The sequence below is a fragment of the Rhinichthys klamathensis genome, unplaced genomic scaffold (assembly GCF_029890125.1).
Source record: "Rhinichthys klamathensis goyatoka isolate OS25496 unplaced genomic scaffold, OSU_Roscu_1.1 h1tg000262l_1, whole genome shotgun sequence".
NCBI lineage: Eukaryota > Metazoa > Chordata > Actinopteri > Cypriniformes > Leuciscidae > Rhinichthys > Rhinichthys klamathensis.
This window is the reverse complement of record NW_026606783.1, coordinates 1,989,393-2,010,404: the sequence shown is the minus strand read 5'-3', so window position 1 is coordinate 2,010,404 and position 21,012 is coordinate 1,989,393. Positions and strand designations below refer to the sequence as shown.

General features: G+C 38.6%; 2 protein-coding genes across 2 annotated transcripts in view; one reads left to right on the top strand and one right to left on the bottom strand.

Moving 5' to 3' along the window:
• nbn (nibrin) overlaps window positions 1-8,950 on the top strand; it is a 33,367-nt gene extending 24,417 nt beyond the window's left edge. Inside the window, exons 11-17 of the mRNA XM_056267648.1 lie at window positions 440-714; window positions 2,102-2,726; window positions 2,818-2,880; window positions 3,045-3,209; window positions 3,320-3,433; window positions 7,112-7,161; window positions 8,777-8,950. Of these exons, the coding sequence (XP_056123623.1) occupies window positions 440-714; window positions 2,102-2,726; window positions 2,818-2,880; window positions 3,045-3,209; window positions 3,320-3,433; window positions 7,112-7,161; window positions 8,777-8,810 (1,326 nt within the window). The 3' untranslated portion in view covers window positions 8,811-8,950. The remainder of the gene's footprint in view (window positions 1-439; window positions 715-2,101; window positions 2,727-2,817; window positions 2,881-3,044; window positions 3,210-3,319; window positions 3,434-7,111; window positions 7,162-8,776) is intronic.
• Window positions 8,951-10,188: 1,238 nt separating this feature from the next.
• On the bottom strand, window positions 10,189-15,287 carry osgin2 (oxidative stress induced growth inhibitor family member 2). The gene is made up of 6 exons (XM_056267611.1): window positions 15,102-15,287; window positions 12,823-12,915; window positions 12,491-12,627; window positions 12,175-12,366; window positions 11,859-11,950; window positions 10,189-11,476 (listed from the first exon to the last, which is right to left on the bottom strand). Exons 2-6 carry the CDS (start codon window positions 12,887-12,889, stop codon window positions 10,189-10,191), a joined length of 1,776 nt encoding a protein of 591 aa, XP_056123586.1. The 5' UTR covers window positions 12,890-12,915; window positions 15,102-15,287.
• Between the last annotated feature and the right edge of the window lie 5,725 nt (window positions 15,288-21,012).

Sequence of the window (21,012 nt, the reverse complement as noted above, 5' to 3'; positions counted from 1 at the left end):
CCTATCAAATTCCGGATTGAATTTAAAATTCTCCTCCTCACTTACAAATCTCTTCATAACCTTGCACCACCATACCTTTCAGATCTCTTACAGCCCTACACCCCTTCTTGATCTCTCCAATCCTCTTCATTGGGTCTCCTTCATACACCTTCTGCTCGCCTAGCCACCATGGGCCTTAGGGCAGTCAACATCCATAATTCAGACTCGTTAGCTCAATTTAAAGTCAAACTTAAAACTCATCTATTCAGAATTTCTTATCTTCCATGACTACTTTGTGCACTCAAATATAGTACTTTTTTACTGCAATTTTTTTTATTGCTATTGTTATTTACTGTTATTTTCTGTTTTAATATTGTTATTGCTGCTACTTGTTGTATGGTGACCTTGAGTGGTTTGAAAGGCGCCTTAAATAAAATGCATTATTATTATTATTATTAAGAAGGACTCCACACTATCAGCAACCAATAAATCCTCATCCCTCGGCCCGGAACCTTCCACTTCCCGCATCATCAGTGAGACGGTGAGGTCATCTGAGAGCTGCAGCATGGTTGAGCCTGAGCAGAGGATGAAGAAAGGTTCTGCTCCTTCGGGCAGGGGGCAAGTTGAATTTGAAGGTTCTGGGACAGCACCTCTCAATGGCAGCAACACACTAAAACAGTCCCCCCAGAAACAGACAGCCCTCACAAACTTCTTCCAGCCTGCCGGCAAGAAAAGGCAAGTCTGATGCCACACCACATCACTAAAGCTACATTCACACTGAAAGCTTTAATGCTCAATGCAGATTTTTTTGCTCAGATCCGATTTTTTTTAAATATGGCCAATATCAGTCTGACCCGCATACCCAAAAGCACATTAACAAAGGCTTCACGCAGCACACTGTCATACGGAAATAAACATGGAGGTTACTGAAGTCACCATTTACGCATTAATTTATAAGGTTATGTGCCGTGGAAGCCAGCGAAATTTGGACGAGGATGAGGAGAAAGCGTAAAGTTTTTTTGGTGCAGTTTTTCATCAAGTTTTGCTTGTATAGAGCTGTCACCGTATTACTTATGAGTATAACAGCTCACCGTCCCTCCACTGACTAACTTTGCTGCCGTCTTCCATTTTCAAAGAAGTCAAGTCAAGTCATCTTCATTTATATAGCGCTTTTAACAATGAATTGTTTCAAAGCAGCTTTACAGAGATAAACATATAATTTAAGGTAACAGATTGTTTTGGCGTTATAGCGGTTCTTGAATAATGTTACTTCCAGCTAAAGTTAACTTTGATTGATTCACCTCCGTCGAAATGATCAGACTTTAAACGCGAACCTGTGATTAACGCTGACGGCGTTCACATGCTCATTCAGAATTCTATAGTTATGTGCTTTTTAAAATATGTGCGCAGGTTTGTAATTCATACAACCCAGCCTAAACAAACTACTTTTCTTGCCTAAAGAACTACCGGTATGTAAAATCTTTGGAGTGATGTCCATCAGCTCAGAATTGTGACGAATGTCGATCTAGAGTAACATAAATGTCGCATGAATTCTGATATGACTATTATTTTGCCTCCAGTGTGAACGTAGCCATAGATATTTTAAAATAACTGTTTTCTATTTTAAAATTGAATTTATTCAAAGCTGGATTTTATGCTGCCATTACTTCAGTCTTCAGTCTCATGATCCTTCAGAAATCATTCTAATATGCCGATTTGATGATGCTCAAGAAATATTTCTTAATAGTATCAGTGTTGAAAAGCACACGCATGTGAAGCACACACAAATGAAGTTAATACAGTTGCTTGCCTAGAATTAGTGATGTTCGTAGTGAGATTTAATTCATTTATTTGGTTTGTTTTTATTTTTACTTTTACGTTTGTGCTTTATCAATATGTAAAGTAATGAGACAGAAAATGCTGCATGTAGTCTAATAAATGTGATTAAAAGAAGTCACATGGCCTTAAGTACAACCAACTAATGTGTCTCAACTGACCACTCATAATCAGATCACCCAGGATAGACATTAAAACCAGGTGTACAGGGTCATGTGACAGTACCTTTTGAAAGGTTGCATGATGTTTGAACTATTTTATGATTATGTATTGTTTATGATTGCAGGCCCCGTGAAGACAATGCCAATTCTATCCAGTCAGAGATCAAAATCTTCAGAAAAGACAGTGAAGATAAAAAAGACGAGATCCAGCAAAATTCCTCTGCCAAAAACTCACATACTGCCCAAAACCAACACAGCTCAGTGTCAAGATCTGAGTTCAGTGCCAGTCTGGGTCAGGCTTGTGGGTCCAGTCAAAACTCTGGCAGCAAAAAGAGGAAGGAACCAGAGCTAGACGTCCCATCAGACCCTGAGGAACCTGAAGCAGCTGCTGATTTAGAAATGTCACTTGAAGAGCTTGAATCCATAATGTCCGACGAGATGGATGAGCCTCCGTGTGCTGCAGCTAATAAAAAACAACGTCTTGAGTCAGGACCAAACAGCACAATCAATAACCCACAATTGCCCAATCAGCAAGAGGGCACTGAGTCCAAAAGCAGAAAAGGCTCAAGGAACAACATTCAGAACTTGCAGTTGGACAGAACAGGCCCAGCTTCAACAAATCAGGGCTCAGAGAGGCAGTCAAAGAGGTCACCCAATCAAACGCCAGATCTGGCGGCACATAGGTCAGCAAACAAGGGGAAAAGACCAGAACTTGAAGAGGTCAAAGAGGAGGAAGTGTCTTTTGTTGTGGTACGGAGACAGCCATCATTTGTTTTTTATAAATATATTTTATGTTTTTATCTACAGAACAGCTAGTCCCATGTTTTTTTCTTTCTTTCAGAATTCAAGGACTCAAAATGGCATTTCTCAGCACAGTGAGACTGTAGCCTATCAGGAAATACAGGTGAGAGGTTTAAATACAGACAATAGTTGTGAGTCGGTTTGACCTATGCTACCTAATAATATCTTTTCAGGGTTTCACAAAGGTCATGATCACAATGTTCACCCTGTTTTCCCTCAGAGTGTTTTGTAACATGTTGGTGTAATAAAATCTCTGTTGATCTGAAGGCCTCAACCTCCAAAACTGGATCTGAGAATGACGCTGAGCTGCCCAGGAGTCTCCTACAGGTTCAGTTTAAGTCCCTGACTGTGAGCACCTCCTCTTCCAGATCAAGACCTGGCCCACTACAGACCCGTGACCCCAATGACAAAAATGTCAAAAGGTTCCGCAAGGTCTGAGCGAGTGTCTCGTGCACGCTTCTGTAATATTATGGCAAAGTATCACAGTGTCTGTTTATCTGTGTATATGACCATTTAAATGGCTTCTGTGTGTGCATGTTTAGGCAAATGTCCCTGGATTTAATGGGCTGCCCAACATTATCGGAGGCTCGGATCTGGTGGCTCACAATCGCAGCAAGAACTCTGAACTGGAGGAATGGCTTAGACAGGCAACAGAGGTGAGAGACCACAGGAGCAAGGAAATGAGTGGCAACAAACCATGGGAAATGGGCGTTATACTTAGACTGTATTATATTTATGGCATTGCCTGTTATTGGATATTTAATTGTGCATGCTCATTTCCCCTTTTTTAGAATTCGATTATTTCGTATTTTTTACGCTCACTTAAAGTTTATTTTTAAAATCACTTATAATTTAATCATTAATTTTTATATTAAAATAATAAATAATATATATTTTAATGGCTGCTGTTTTTCATTGACCATTTAGCAGGGGTGTTATTTAGCAGGGTTATATTTGTCTTTCATGTCATTAAAGTAAAGTAAAAAAAAAAAAGATTTCCCTTCGGATTGTAATTTTAATAATTTGGAGTAATCTGCTTATTTTTGCTTGCATTGAAACAGTAGTCGACATATTTTTTTTCCTTACTTAATTTTTAAGTTACTCTTGTGCAAAGCTTTATGCTTATATCATACCATATAAAATGCTATTTTATACAGATGATTGCCAGGGTGCGAAAGCCTTTTGTCATGAAATGACATTTTAATTTTCCTTGTTAATCACTGTGCCATACCCATTTGTTAAGAAATTAATGCATTTGATCAAAAGTGACAGTAAAGACTTTTACATTAAATAAATCCTGTTCTTTTGAACTGTCTATTCATCAAAGCATTAAAAAAATGTATCACAGTTTCCACAAAAATATTACTTGCTTAAAAATATTAAGGATAAGTGTAGTAAGATTCAGATTAAAGGTGAAGGAAGAAGACGGGCTCAGCTTGTCTGAGACTCGTGACTTTATTTTAGTAAATCATACAATAACATAAATGCGCACAGCGGGCGCTTCTCGTAACTCAGTTTTTCACTCTTTCCACCAGTGCTCTTCAGAGCTTTGCAACCATTCCAACTTTTTCCACTTGTTTGGTTCACGAGTCTCAGCCAGTTCCTCTCTGCCGCTTCACATCTCCCACTGGTGGCTTTTATCCGTCTCTTCACGCCAATTATTGAAACGAGACACAGGTGTTTGTCATTTGCACTTGACCCACTTACACGCCACTAGTCTCCTTTCTCTCTCGTCACAGACCTTGGCTGAACCATGCCCCCCTTGCCACAATAAGGATCATGTGACACTGAAGACTGTAGTAATGACTGCTAAAAATTTTGCTTTGCCATCACAGGAATAAGCTGAATTTTAAAATAGAAAAAAAAATTGTTCTTTTAAATTGTAACAAGATTAAACATGAATAAGATTAAATCAATAAGATTAGCTTCTGAATACCAGATTTCCTTACTGAACCCCACTGTATTTATGTGATCTTTTCCCCTAATGTTGTAGTTTGCGCATAACTATCACTGTGATTTGTGTGTGGAATGTTAAGCACCCTGGATACCGAGTTGAACATCAACACTGAGAGCAGTAGCTTTTTTTTCCCCTGAAAACTAAAAGCAACAATAGCACAACAAACTGAGCTGTCATCCATTCACACAATCGCGCAGTGCAATGGATGTGAAACAGACTTAACCTGTTAAATTACATCCTTACTTTGGAGCACAAACGACACAAAATCACAGTCGCTAGTAGATATAAATGGTCATAAGTTTTTTTTAGCTTTCAATTGATGTGTATTTTGTCATGTTTTAATTAGTATGCATTCGTTAATTTATACAGTGAATTACAGTAAACAGAAAGCGGTCACTGATCTGGATGTTGACAAGTTCTTGTACAATTCACTTCAAGAGCCGCGTTTCCACTGCCGGGCTAGGGCTGGGCCAGGGCTAACAGCGAGCCGAGCCGAGCCAGCCAACCCATGTGCCTCGGGCCTTAAGCACCGGGCTTGCGTTTCCACTGCCGGGCCAGTAGCCCCGCAGCGCTGCCCTAAACCCCGCCCCTAACACGCCTTTCTGGATCAAACGTCATACATACAACCCAACCCATTTCAGCGGATATTATGAATGCATTTATTTTTTAAGTTAGGAAGATAGCATGTATATTAACTCACCGGCCGTGGCTGCAATAGTGTCCCGATTGTCTCGCGAGTTGTCACTAACAGAGGGACGGTGACCCAGCACACCGTCCATCAAGTCGAACCATGGAAAGTTCCTTTTCTGAGCTCCGCTTTGTCCATTGTGCGTTTTAATCACCTTGAACAATACTGCGCCCGCAACTTTTTAATTTTTTTCCTGAACTTGAAGCGTTGCTCGCTGCATGCTTAGAAAGTTCAGCATCGATGTATTTTATAACGTCCTCGTTTCTTCACACGCCGTCAAATTGACGTTGTACCCTTTCTTCTGCCCAAATGCTCAGAAGAGCTTTGCAGCGATTATTTTGCGCGATATAAAAAAGTGAAATGTGCATCTTGCTTCAGATCATAACGTTCCATAACACCGATAAACTCCGCCTTTTACCTTGACCACGCCTCTAGCCCGAGCTGGCCCGCTTTGGCCCAAGGTATTCGATGGGCCAGAAATCCTGGCCGTTGGCCCCGAGTAAGCCCCGATCAAGCCCCGGAAGTGACAGTGGAAACGCGACTGGCCCTGGCACGCACTAGCACGGCTCGGCCCTGGCCCTGCAGTGGAAACGTGGCTAAGTACTATCAGGTACTCAAAAACTCAACTCGAGGTGGTTGTGCAAGCACTTTGTTAGATAGATAGATAGATAGATAGATAGATAGATAGATAGATAGATAGATAGATAGATAGATAGATAGATAGATAGATAGATAGATAGATAGATAGATAGATAGATAGATAGATAGATAGATTTTAATTGTCCTCGGGAGGAAATTTGTTTCTACCATAGGTGCGTACATAACACAAACACAGATAACATGTTAAATTATCAACATATCATAATACCAACAGAAATAGTTGCTGACATCAAAGAGAAACACAAAAAAAAAAAAACAAGAGAGCATACATGACGTATCAATGGCAAATTTCCTAGGTATTTAGAGCTTGTATAGATACAGGAGCAAAACTCTTACTATACCTGGCCTTTCTACACATCGGTAACCTATACCTACGGGCAGAAGGAAAGTGGGTGATCTGAGTCGTTTAAGATTTTTTGTGCCTTTCGCAACGTGAATGCCGAGACACTATCCGATAAATTAGGGATACCAATACTTTTACTTGCTAAATAAGTTATCTTTAAGAATTTGTTCTTGTTGGTAACTGTTAGCATATGAAAAAAACAAATGGCACCATAGGTAAGGACTGGGCCAATATTACTGCGATATAACAGAAGAAGAAGGCGTGGCTGAACAGACAAGTGTCTGAGTTTACGAATAGCTGTCAGTCTTTGTTGACAGCATTTGTAAACCCCTAGAGTGTGCTGGTTGAAGTTGAGATTTTGATCCAAAGTAATGCCGAGATATTTGAAATACTCTACCCTTTCAACTATCTCTCTGTTTATGGTAATGCTAGAAGCATGGATCTGTGGTTTTGGGGAGGTAAAGACCAGTTCCTTAGTTTTTGAAATATTGAGGTATTGTTAGAGCTGTTCTGTTTAAGTTTCACATTTTAATGGTATTTCTAGCTCCTAAATAAAACATGCTGTGTGAATTAGAGGAAGGACTACCTCAAAATGTAGTTTCTTGGATTTAGTGTCTTCATCCAATTGAAATACATTCACCTTACTAGTGGTTGCCAAACCCTGACATATATTCTCTCTCTTTTAGGAGGAAAAACAGAATGAACGGGAGGAGATTTTGGGAGATGATTTGTTCAGGTATGCAGTCTATGTGATTGTGCAGACATGGATGGGGGGGTGGGGCATAGATCAAACAGACAGAATGTGAGTGACGTCAAGTGCGACGTGAGCAATTTTAGTGCTCTTTTGAACCCTGACTGAGATTGTCTGATCCCAGTCCATTTCTCAGTCATGCAGACAGTCGCCACCTGCCTAAACTAACACTACATTCAACAAGACACCGACCTCTGACCCCAGATATCAAGGCTCACAATGAGACAAAAACCTTTGTTTTGACACACTATGGGCTTAGCCTGGAGTGGACTGGCTGAGACCGGTTTAAGCAACGGGATAGTGTTACGCACTGAGGCAGGCCAGGCAGAACAGAGGTATTGGATCCGATTCCCAGTATTGTGCCCCACTTTGAATCCTCTGTCAGACAGCCTCTCAGATATTTGGCGGTAGACTTCTACAGCTTTGACATACCTTTGAAAAACTTCACTCAACCGCAGCAAGTTTCTTTCGTAAAGTCACGCACACTTTTTATGAACTGAATTCATGAACTCATCAACTGTGTGTTCTGGCTGCTAATAAGCTACCAGGTCTGATCCACCAGTGTCACGGCATCACGCATGAGTTCTTGAAGGGGGTGTTTTCTCCTTTTAGCAGATCCTTCATTTTCGCAGAGCACGCTTGGAAAGTATGACGTCAATGATTTCCCAACTGCCCCAACTGAACAGTCATTGTTCACAGTTGAGGTCACGCTGGGCTGTGATGACCCGTTGATATTTCTAACAAGCTCATGCTGATTAAACACTAAGTGATTAGGACAGAAAATACAGTGATGATTTAAGTTAGTGGTCAGTGTCTTTAGATTATTTCTTTAGTAGATTCACTCATATCAAATTTTTATATATATATATATATATATATATGGAATGCAAATAATTGGCATAACTTTACTTTCAGATATTGATGTAGACTTTGTCCTCATACAACTGAAACGTCGCCACCATCTTGTGTCTTAAGGCCCGGTAATTTTCTGCGTTCCGCTCCGTGCGCAAGCCTTTCAAAGTATGCTTCTTTGGCCGAGCCTTTAGGCTCGCATCTTCTTAGAGAAAGAAGGGTTAGGCCTTGTCAGGCACAGAATTGTTGCCTGGAGACTGAACCTGGCTAACGGGGGACTTTCAAGTGGTGCCATTTCTCCTGCCAAAGCAGAAAAACCCACACTCGGCCCTCAAATATACAGACAGTCACGGCTGTGTGGTTGTGTCCAACACAACTGTTTGATCTCTGAATCTGCTCAGCCAGTCATGCATGGGGTGGGAACATCACACAGAAAATAATAAGAATGAAAAGAAAACAGCACCTGTTTTTCTAAAATCTGCTCCAGCTCCCTCCCCCAGGCTAATGAAGTGTCCCAGACATGTTTTATGGAAGGGGATGTCTGGTTTTATGACTTTTAAATAATGTCTGATTTTTACTGCATACCAGTTTATATCAATTTGCTCAGTTATTCAATCATTTAGACATCAGTTACTAATTGTCATTCGTTGGGCAGGAATGTTAAAAGCCTTTCTGGGAATGATGGTTGGACTGTGTAAGTTACTTGCTATTGTGTTGAATCTGTTTTGTTTTTCTCTTTTTCTCTCAGGTACAACCCTAAACCTGCAAAGAAAAAAAGATAATAATGTTCATAATGTGGTAAATATCTGTGATAAGATTGCCAAGCAAAACACATTTCCATTTTTATTAGAGATTTATTTGTCTATAATAAAAAATACTGTGTACAAAACTTATATGTAATAAATGTTGAAGTTTTACAAAATTGAGCAGTTATATTTCACCTCCTTGTGAAGCAGCTTCAATCATTCTGCACTGAATTAAAGGACTTTCCTTATTTCTTACAGCTCAGATTTGTCTTAAATTTTGGTTCCTTCAAGTGTACCTTCATGTCTTTTGATGAAATCTGCGGTCTAAACTGTCACTCCACACAAGGATACCCTCAGCAATCTAAACTTACAGTATGAATGGCTGAGGTGAAAACGTAATGCTTTAGAAGTTATTATTTCAAAGCATTATAACATTTATTTGGCACTATAGATAAGTATGAAATAAAACATTTCACTAGTATTCAGTACTGTGAAATACCTTATTGAGGAGTCAAACCCTGTTGCAAAACATATCACATTGGATTAATCTGAATTCTCTGATCAGAAAATCCTTATTTAACTATTTTACTTATAAAATACCTTAGGGACTGAGACACACCATGGTTACTATAAATTACAATGTACTGTAGGTTTGGCACTTGTTAAAAGAGTAAAGTTGGTTTGGATCTTGTCTGATAGAAAAGATACACATAGTCCAGGTCTTACAATATGGCCTCCTAATCCTTCTGAATACCAAACTTGTCCAGATCAACTTGTGGCTCTGTTGCTGTAGACTCCCTTCTTGACTTATGCTGCATTCACACTGACAGCAAATAAATCACTGAAGATCGCTGAGTCTCTGAGCTTTTGGTGTCTAGTAGGAATTCCTACTCTGCCTCTATATCCAACTCAGGCTGCTTCTCTTTGCTCTGCTCAACCTTGTCACTTCTCAACAGCAACAGTCTGTTGCTTGTGACGCCAACTATGAATGATGTTCAGTTGCTTTGCCGCTACAAATTGCTGTCAGTGTGAACAGCCCTTTAGGCACTTCGATTATTAAATGAGAGATATGCAGTCTGTGATGTAATGTAAGAGCAGATTACTAATTACAAATAACAAGGCAACTGACAGCAACAAGAGGTAAAGTGTACTCCATCTAGACTTTAAATGACACTGACATATTGGCGCATTACTGTATTTCTGACCAGCAAAAAAAAAAAACGCTTTTGTAAGAGTCCACATAAGACTCCATTGGGAAGAGAGTAGTTTCTCCTAGCTTCTGCTCATTTTTATAAATGTACTTTATTTTAGAAGTGGAAGGAAAGTTGAAAATTCATTTGTATTCACTGCATACATACAAAGATGAGATGCATCCCAAGATGACTACTGTCATGAAACACCTTCTCATGGAGCCTTAGACAAATCCTCTTCCTCCACCCCCACTTCCTTCTCTTCCCCGTCCTCCACACCCTCCTTCATCGGCGATCAATTTCCTGTTTTTCTTCATCCTCTGTTTCAGTCTCTTGAGCAAACAGCTAGCAATGCCAAGAGCGCCCCCCTTCAAGAAGCGTACAAAGTTGTCACCAACTAGGGGTCCCATGGCAAAGAGCCCAGGCTCAGCATTGCACTCAAAGGTGTAAGGGTTTATGTCGACAGGATTCTGTCTGCAGGAGATTGGCCTACTGGGATCCAAGCCAAGGTACTGCCCTTGGTCCTTCAAGAAAAACAAGTTGGGATAGGTCCCGATCAGAACTAGCACCATTGAGACTTTGAAGACTCTAAGGACACCATTGTATCCCTTCATCACACAGTGCATGTCGGGCTGGAAGGAGAGCACACAGTGCTCAGGGAAGCTGGTGTAGTCGGGAAACAAAGATGGACTAGGAGCTGTTGGATTTGCAACAGGGGATGCTGGGTAAATTTGGGAACACATCATGTGGTAGACCCTGTGATATTCAGGGTAAAGCGTCTTTGGCAACTGTTTAAAGATGAGACCTGGGTCATCAGTGTGCTTTCGGAATGCATGCAACACAGAGACTCTATGGTTCAGGGCACACAGCACTGCGTCAGCTGCGCTAAGCCCCGCCCCCACTACCAGCACAGGGTCAGAGGAAGAGCCCAGTTTGCCGTGACAGCTGACAGCCACCCCAAGGTCACGCACACTGTGAAACACATAAGGGAGATCCTCCCCCTCTACTCCCAATCGTGCTGGAGAGTCAGATGCCCCAGTTGCTAAGACAACATTCTCTGCAAATAAGCTAAAAGGGACATGAGTGTCACCTTGGAACTGTTGGTAGCCCCTGACCTCCCAGAGTCCCTGTGAAAGCCCTTGGGACACCGCAGTAGTCTCTTTCATTCCTTCTTTGCCTCTTTTATCTTCATCTTCCTCCCCAATCTCTCCCCTTCTAATGCTATTCTCCATTCCAGTTTGTAACTCATTACTAAACCCATTTACCACTCCATTCTGACTGTTCTCTGTGCTGTTCTTATTGCAATAATCAAACCCATTTTTCACACCATTCAATTGACCATTTACAGTGTCCTTTTCATTCCCAATACTGTTTTCCTGACTGCGGTGAAGTTTTTGAACAGAGGTGACATAGGTATTGTCCACAAAGTTCTTCTGGAGACCCATGAGCTTGACATAATTTTTGTAGTAGGAGGAGATCTCATCTGGAGTGGCTCGATCATTGGACACCACCCTGTGAGAAAATCACACAGATATACAAAGGAACCCATCAATCTCAGAACCTACTAAAACATTAAAATAAATTAGACCATATTTCTGTTTGATAAGACCCGTAATATCTTCTTGATATCATTGAGAAATACTTATGCGGAGACGTACAATCTTGCTCCTGGAGGCCCACCTTCCTGCAGAGCTTAGCTTCAACCTGTTCCAACACACCTGCCTGGGAATTTCTAGTAATAGTGAAGACCTTGACAAGCGACAGTGCAGGTGTGTTTAATTAGGGTTGTAACTAAACTTTGCAGTAAGTTGGTTCTCCAGGAGTGGGACTTGACATCCCTGTACTAATGGAAGCTGCCTTAATCATGTATGCAGTTCTCCTCCATAGTGCATACTTCCGTTTGCCCGGAGTCAAATCTCTGTAGTTGACTCCTGGTAACTCCATCCATATACCAAGACTAATGGTCAGCATCGAACCTTCCATTGCCTAGGAGACCAGAAGGACAAAGTTTGTCAATGAAGAACATTTAGACAAAAATATCTATCCAGGTTTTCTTCACATTATGTAAGTTGTATTGGATAACTAGCATGACAAAACTCTAACCTAACCTAACAGTTAGGGAAGGTTATTTTTTCAATTAACCATTTTTTTCAGCTCGGACAGTTGTAAGTGAAAAGCATAAACCCTACTATTACAAAAGGATCACTCACGTGCCATGCACCGCCAGGTGTAGCTTTGCCCAAGACCAGATGAGGAATGTGATGTTTCTTCTCCAGCCTCCACTGCAGTACAGAGGGGAACTCAAAGCCCAAATCTGCATTTGGATGGAGAAGTGTGTCTAAGAGCACTGCCACAGGGTTTCCTGAACGCCCCTCTAACCCTTCGCAAAGATACTCCAAATCCTACAAGAAGACACACCGGGCAATAGGTTTATTGCACAGTTGACTGTAACATTTTTGATTGTTTTCATTGTTCACAATTTTCTAAGTTAAACTCCACAACCTGTTTCACCACTCATTTTTGTACCTGTTCAGTGATGGGAAGATGCTTGGCTTCCTGTAGTTTATGAAAGAGGATGGGGCTTGGGTGCACAGCCATGGGATCTAAATAAGGAGTATACCCATTCAGAAGGTATGACAAGCATATGCCGGAAGGGCCATTACCTGTGAAGGGGAGACGGGAGAGAAGGTAACTATGGAATGTTATATTTTTGTGCATCTTTTATTCTTTAAATATATAATATTATTATGAAATATTTCTTTACATCCATACTAAGAGCCATCACTATTGGTTGATGCTGTAAACACCCGTCTTTCATTATTGATGAATCTGATAATGTTTGCTCCTTGATGACTCACCAATGATGACTACTGGCACAGTTCGAGTACAGTCCCTCGGCACGGAACTTTCTTCCAGCAGAGGCATAGTGGTAGCCAGAATTAGAGCTGGCACTGATAAACACAAAAAAAGACATCTGTCAATCAACATCAAATGAATCCTGGATGCAACATCTTAGCATGTGACAGTAATGCCATATATGTGGATATTTGCTAAAACAGCCTTTGTATAGAAACCATTCCACTTTAAAATATTACCTTATGGTGTTGTGATGTTTGCATATTATTACTCGCACTGAATATCTGAAATTGATTAATGCACAACAAATACATGGTAACCAACTTGTGATAGCCTGTAAATTCTATTCTAAATCTTTTATCCTGTCTATTGTTGTTTTTGTTTTAAGCTTTAGAGTGATTGCTGATGCAATTTTAGAGTGCACACAAGTCTATTTTGATGTGTCGCATATTTACAAGCTATTTCTTTTCCACGTGAGAGCTTAAAATGTATGAAAGTGTTTTAACCATAGAACCAAATTTACAGCAATTTCTCCCCTCTTGTCATATCTTAAATATGCAAAAGGTTCTAATAACAAAAATGTCACCAACTATGTACGCAAAGATGGCCTTGCTCAAACACTACCCTGCTGTGCTAATGCTAGCATTAGCACTGCCACTGCTTCCTGACAAAAGCAAATCATAATCAGTTTTATGGAGTGAGGCAGTGTTATATGAGCACACTCATTGTCTCGACCTGACGGGTGTAAATCCCCCCTGATTACACCTCAGCTTGGCCTATAATCCATGCTGCCCACGTATATGTTTTTCAAAAAAGTGGGCTTGGCATGCTGACAGTCGGCACATCGCAGCCACCCGTCACAACCTGTTTTTCTTTTACCCTGGTTGTTAACTCTTTTCAGAGAGAGTGCGTGGGATTCCAGGCATAACCGGGTGTGAGAATGGCGGGACGGGGTGTGTAAGGGGCGGAGAGAAGCATTGGCAGGGTTTGGAACTGGCATTTCCACCCCACTGCCCCATTTAACAGTCTCCTGACCACATTTACAAGGGGTACTCACATGAGGCTGACCAGCCCCTTGTTTTTTCACACTCATTTGTCTCTGTTTTCAAAAAAGATTCAATCCTCATAACATGTATTGCACTGCTCTCTCTCGAATACTTGATTCTGACAGGTCAATCAAATAATTCAGAGTAAAATATTTCTGAATAATGAGTGCTGTCTAGGGAAAAACACCATAATTGACCGCTCATCCAGAAAACCAAATGTTTACTATAGCTGTGCTCATGTTCTGATCTTTTGGAGTATTTTTTTTTTTCTTTTTTCAGTTATAAATCCCTTTTATATTTAACAAAGCCAGTGCCAAGCCAATACCAATTTTGAATGTTCCAGTTGCATTAAACTGTTGATAATAACTAAAGTCAATAGAATTGGATGCTGCTGTTTTGTGAACAAACAGTTCTTTTTTTCATTGACATTAGACATTCAAATCTCCATATTCAAGTTGTTTAAATTCTTAAGACCTGGTATCTGGTATCATATGATGGGAAACCAAAACATCAGACATGGCAGGACACACTAATAAGCATCTTATAACTGAAAGTACATTAAAAGTGTGAAGAAAGTTCTACAGCTAGTGTCATGTCTGTGTGTGCCATCTAGACAGGCTATCAGTGAGTTTAAAGCTTAGACTGGAATCTGGATTGTGTGTGAGTATTGTACATGCGTACACGTGTCTCTGAAAGCAAGTGTGTATGCTGTTGTGTATACGCCCCTAAAATAGTAGATGCACACTGAAAAGACTGGCAAATAAGGCAATACCGTTTCAAACAATTTAATTTAGAACCGTTTGAACAGTTAGGACAACACTCATTTCAGATATTAACTAATGGAGTGATACTTTACATGTTACTTTCTCTGAATAAGTACATTATAAATAACGTCCTGTTAAAAAAATATATGCTACATAGCCTCTGTTTTTGTCTTCATGGCCTATCTATTCATACAATTCTGAGTACCAAACAGCTTCCTTTAGAGCACATTAACGGCACAGGAATGGGAGTTGTTTTAATCTTTCGTTGTAGAAACTTAATTTCAGCTAGAGATAAAATGACAACACTGACTAACTTTAAACAGCGAGTCTACGACTAAAATGCGTGTCAAAACATCAGAAGCGAATATGATGTTTGATATTATTCTGCATAATTGAGGTCACATTTCACATTTCAGTCGCAGACTACTGTTCGGAATGGTAATAAAGACGTTTCTATAGTGATTTTCTTACCTCCAAGCGAACGATCTTCAGAAGCGTTGTTTTTGTTTTTTTTGGATTCGCGTATCAGGGCTCGGGATGCTGCACGCGGTATAAATAGTCCGTATCCCTAGTGGGAGGTTCCAAGCCGAGTCATCGGATGACATGGACGAATGATTTTCTAAAGATGCTGCCGACTGTTTTCGCTAGGAAAGCGCCTGATAAGACGTATGATGATAGTGAACAATATTTTAAATAGCACGTCGTTGAGGCGTTACTCCAGAGTAGCAGCACGGAAAGCTGCCAGGCGTCAGTTATGGAGCGAATTATGTGCCAAAACCTCACACACACACAAAACGTGTTTTACTCACACCCAATGATTCACAAACAAACTCAATGTGGTTTGTAAATACAAAACATCACTCACAAACTAATGCATATTGTTCTGCAAATAAAAAACGTACCTATCAAACAAATACAGTATGTTTTACATATACATAGAAACGTATTTCTTCAATGACAAAAATATCATCCAAGTACAAACTAAAATCTTTCAAGTACAAAACAAAATTCTACAAGTACGAAACAAAATTCTACAAGTACGAAACAAAATTCTACAAGTACAAAACAAAAACCTTCAAGTACAAAGCAAAAACCTTCAAGTACAAAGCAAAATTCTACAAGTACAAAACAAAAACCTTCAAGTACAAAGCAAAAACCTTCAAGTACAAAGCAAAAACCTTCAAGTACAAAGCAAAATTCTACAAGTACAAAACAAAAACCTTCAAGTACAAAGCAAAATTCTACAAGTACAAAGCAAAATTCTACAAGTACAAAACAAAATTCTACAAGTACAAAACAAAATTCTACAAGTACAAAACAAAATTCTACAAGTCCAAAACAAAATTCTACAAGTACAAAACAAAATTCTACAAGTACGAAAAACGTCCACAAATGCAGTTGAGCAACTTCCTCTTCTAGAACAGTAGATGGCGCTAAGATAGGGGATCAATTTCGCGCTAGTCTCTCGGGAGAAACACTGATGGGAAACGCGTGCTTGCCTTTGCCCATGGGAAAATGAGCGGTGAACAGGTGTGTTTCTGTCTTACTTTATCTATAATTTACCTTATTGAGGTTTTGGTAAATGTTTATTATATAGCCTAGACAGAAATCCACATTAGCACTTAGTAGCACTCCACTCGGATAAGGGAATCTATAAACTGAAAGCTCTGCCATCATGTTGCTTTTTACATTTTTGTAAAAACGTTTCATTTACTGAATGAGTCTATTTCTTTCGTTCTCCATAAATTAATGAGAACATTTCATTTAATTGAAAGGGTCCCACTTATTCATTAATTTAGTTGGAATTCAGTCAGCGTAACTGTTAATGTAATAATGAATGAACAAAACAAACAATATATAATTGTTTCTTAACTTCCCTGTGACGTATTGCCCAAATTATTATTTTGGACAGACAAATGAAACCCTCCTTTCAATTAAATTAAATGTTCTCATTAATTTATGGAGAACGAAAGAAAATAGATTTGTTCAGTGTACATAATCACTAATTTAGTAATTTCACACGCGTCTTATGTAGATTTTTTTTTTTTTTAAGCAACATATGATAGAGCTTTCAGCTTAGATTCCCCTATCCTAGAGAGAGTGAAGTGCTACTAGCGGTAATATGGATTTTTGTCTAGATGTAATAAACATTTTGCAAAAGAAAACCTCAATAAGGTTAATTAGATAAAGTAAGTCAGAAACACACTTGTTCACCGCTCATTTTCCTCAGCTGTAGGCAGTGTTCTATTTCGTTACAGAATACATGCCCAAAAATGTAATTTGTAACGTATTCCGTTACATTACTCAATCTACAAACTATAAGGTAGCCTCTCTCACAGACATGTCTACTTTTAAACGAACAATTCAAAACGAAAGAAAAAAGACTACAGACTGCTCTCTGCTTATGTAATCCTGGCGCGTTCACTGCGAAGATCGCGAGTCAGCATCGTCAACTTCATGTTTTCAGCCGACACACTGACAAAGAATACACTTGTTTATTAATAAACAATTAAAATATCTCCTTGCTATATTTTACATATTCATAATCTTTTGCCGGTTCTTTGTGACAGCTTTAAGGTGCTTTATTGGCAGTGCCACCCTACATGGTAGGCTACACGCTGCACCACCGCACCCACCAGAATAGGCCTGTTTAGTAAGCAGGATAAGATTGCGGCATTCTTACATTTATAAAAGGCAATTCAATGCGGACGTAATCCCTCAGATTGAGTAATGTAAAGGAATACGTTACAAATTAAATTTTTGGGCATGTATTCTGTAACGAAATAGCCTATGTTTTCCCAACACTGCCTACAGCTGAGGAAAATGAGCGGTGGACAGGTGTGTTTCATGTCTTACTTTATCTAATTAACCTTATTGAGGTTTTCTTTTGCAAAATGTTTATTACATCTAGACAAAAATCCATATTACCGCTAGTAGCACTTCACTCTCTCTATAGGGGAATCTAAGCTGAAAGCTGTATCATTATGTTGCTTCAAAAAAAAAAAAAATCTACATAAGACGCGTGTGAAATTACTAAATTAGTGATTATGTACACTGAACAAATCTATTTCTTTCGTTCTCCATAAATTAATGAGAACATTTAATTTAATTGAAAGGAGGGTTTCATTTGTCTGTCCAAAATAATAATTTGGGCAATACGTCACAGGGAAGTTAAGAAACAATTGTATATTGTTTGTTTTGTTCATTCATTATTTTATTACATTAACAGTTACGCTGACTGAATTCCAACTAAATTAATGAATAAGTGGGACCCTTTCAATTAAATGAAATGTTCTCATTAATTTATGGAGAACAAAAGAAATAGACTCATTCAGTAAATGAAACGTTTTTGCAAAAATGTAAAAAGCAACATGATGGCAGAGCTTTCAGTTTATAGATTCCCTTATCCTAGAGTGGAGTGCTACTAAGTGCTAATGTGGATTTCTGTCTAGGCTATATAATAAACATTTACCAAAACCTCAATAAGGTAAATTATAGATAAAGTAAGACAGAAACACACCTGTTCACTGCTCATTTTCCCATGGGCAAAGGCAAGCACGCGTTTCACATCAGTGTTTCTCCCGAGAGACTAGCGCGAAATTGATCCCCTATCTTAGCGCCATCTACTGTTCTAAAAGAGGAAGTTGCTCAACTGCATTTGTGGACGTTTTTCGTACTTGTAGAATTTTGTTTTGTACTTGTAGAATTTTGTTTTGTACTTGTAGAATTTTGTTTTGTACTTGAAGGTTTTTGTTTTGTACTTGTAGAATTTTGTTTCGTACTTGTAGAATTTTGTTTTGTACTTGAAAGATTTTAGTTTGTACTTGGATGATATTTTTGTCATTGAAGAAATATGTTTCTATGTATATGTAAAACATACTGTATTTGTTTGATAGGTACGTTTTTTATTTGCAGAACAATATGCATTAGTTTGTGAGTGATGTTTTGTATTTACAAACCACATTGAGTTTGTTTGTGAATCATTGGGTGTGAGTAAAACACGTTTTGTGTGTGTGTGAGGTTTTGGCACATAATTCGCTCCATAGTCAGTCTCCATCCAGCATCTGCTCCTCGTGCCGCACCGGCAGGCATGTGCGAGCCAAGATACGCAGAGTCTGCCTCGTGCACATGGCAGTAATAACAGTACTTTTTCCCGTTAAACGGGAGGAATCTCAATCGATCATTACTCGATGCTTGCGTCATGTTTGTAAAAACATTACACCTTATCGCAGCCCATGTAAAAAAAAAAAAAAAGAAGAAGAAAAAAGTCAGTGTTTATTTAGCAAAAATGCCAATGTTTTTTTTATTATTCAATATCCTTTTTGCGTTTTATCTCAGTAAATGTGTGAGTATTGGTGGGTTTTTAATTCTAAAAACGACATTTGGGCTATTTTAATAAAATAGCTATAATTCTACTGAATACGTCATTATCTGTCATTGCGTCCCTGATAGCACAGGTACATCACAGAGACGTCTATTTGATGTGTGTGTGTTTACATCTGGAAGACGTATTTTTTTAGAGTGTTTGCTCATCTGCAATACGTCTTTAGGACGTTTCCTGTCCAGATGTCAAATAGATGTTCAGAAGATGTCTTTAAGATGTAATGATTTAGAAAGTATGTTAAACTGACATCTTAAAGATGTCTATCAGATGTTAGAAAACAGCAGATGCTTTCCAGATGAAGTGATCTTTAACAGACATCTTGCAGACGTACGTGTGCTATCTGGGGTGGTTTTAGTGCCCTCGCCGTTAGATTGCTTGCTAGATTGGTTCAAACACGTTGCTGCAATCATAAATGACTCTCATACGTAACAAAGCTGCTTATTAATTTAGGTCAGCTAGGAACTGCATTTCTGCTTCGATGAAACTATGGTAAACAGGTCCAGGACAGTTCGGCGGATCGTCAGAGATCGTTTCCTAAACTAATTTACATTAGCCTATGTTATGTAACCTCTCAGCCCTAATCAGTAAGGCTCAACCCTTTCTGGAACACCAACCAAAACGGTGTTGTTCCTATTAGACTGGATGTCATTAAAATGAGTCAATATAGCCTTAGTTAAAACAATATGTTGAAAAACAGACTCACTAAAGTATATTTTCACTGAGTAGGCTATATTCTGCTACGAGTGTCATCATCTATGGACTGTAAAAATGACATGCATTATTTTGTTGCCATCCATTTTCATTTATTAGTTTATTTCCATACGTTTAAAAGACAGGACATAGCCTATCATTGATATAGACAACTATTTTGTTTTTTATTAATATTTTTAATTAATTTATATATATATATATATATATATATATATATATATATATATATATATATATATATATATATATATATATATATCCTATATTTGGGTTGTAACGGTATACCGTATGGCGGTTTATCATGATATTGACATGTACGATTACCATAGTGAACATTTGCTTATCGGTTTTGGAAAAAAAATTGAACCAGATCTCACCTGCACACACACACACACACACACATATATGTCATTAAAATGTCATTAATATGTCATTAAAATATATGTCATTAAAATCTATATATTATACAGCAGGGCTTGACATTAACTTTCAGCAGGGCTTGACATTAACTTTTTTGCTCACCAGCCACTGTGGCTAGTGGTTTCTCAAAGTTATACCAGCCACTCAGCATTTTCACTGGCCACAATTTTGACATCGATACCATGGGGAAAAACTGCCATATATATATTATTAATATTATCTCATAATTTGTCAGCAAGTTAGGCTGCTGTCACTTTAAAACCTGATGCACAGATCTGGTATACTGTTTACATGCATTTTCTTTCTCCACTGTTTACCTTCACTTAAAACATAACTGACATGTGAATACTCGCCAAGACCTGGATTTTACATTAGTTTGTGTGTATTTGACTGTTTAAATGCATAAGCAGCGAAAAAGAACTCAATTTGGTACTGAAGGGATTTTATGTGTGAAAATGAGTATTGGAAGCGTTTCAGATATGTCAGTAATGTATTGATATAGAAGAATCTATATTTTTGACAACATACATTGCACGTATATTTTATTATTTCTGATGCCTTTTTTAACTGTATATAATATATAAAATTCAACCAACCAAATTTGGTGGGTTGGCAGGTGTTAATGTCAATTGTCAAGCCATGATAATATTGTTTTAGTAATGGTTTAGTAATAGTAATAAGGCTATGTAATATTTTATTTCAGTTAACATTAACTCGTTATTAAGTAGCCTAGAGATTTTTTTTAAGGTTTTAGTTTTAGTCAACTAAAAAACCCTGTCTGAAACCTGTATACTGCATGATGTACTAAACATGAATCTGTAGCAGAAAAGAACATGACCGTTTCACACTTTTCAATCAACTTCATGC

Coding starts and splice junctions, on each gene's coding strand:
- osgin2 (XM_056267611.1), bottom strand. CDS start 12,889: ATGCCTCTGCTGGAAGAAAGTTCCGTGCCGAGGGACTGTACTCGAACT. Junction 12,628..12,822: donor TGTGCCAGTAGTCATCATTG/GTGAGTCATCAA, acceptor TCCCCTTCACAG/GTAATGGCCCTTCCGGCATA. Junction 12,367..12,490: donor ATCTTCCCATCACTGAACAG/GTACAAAAATGA, acceptor GTCTTCTTGTAG/GATTTGGAGTATCTTTGCGA.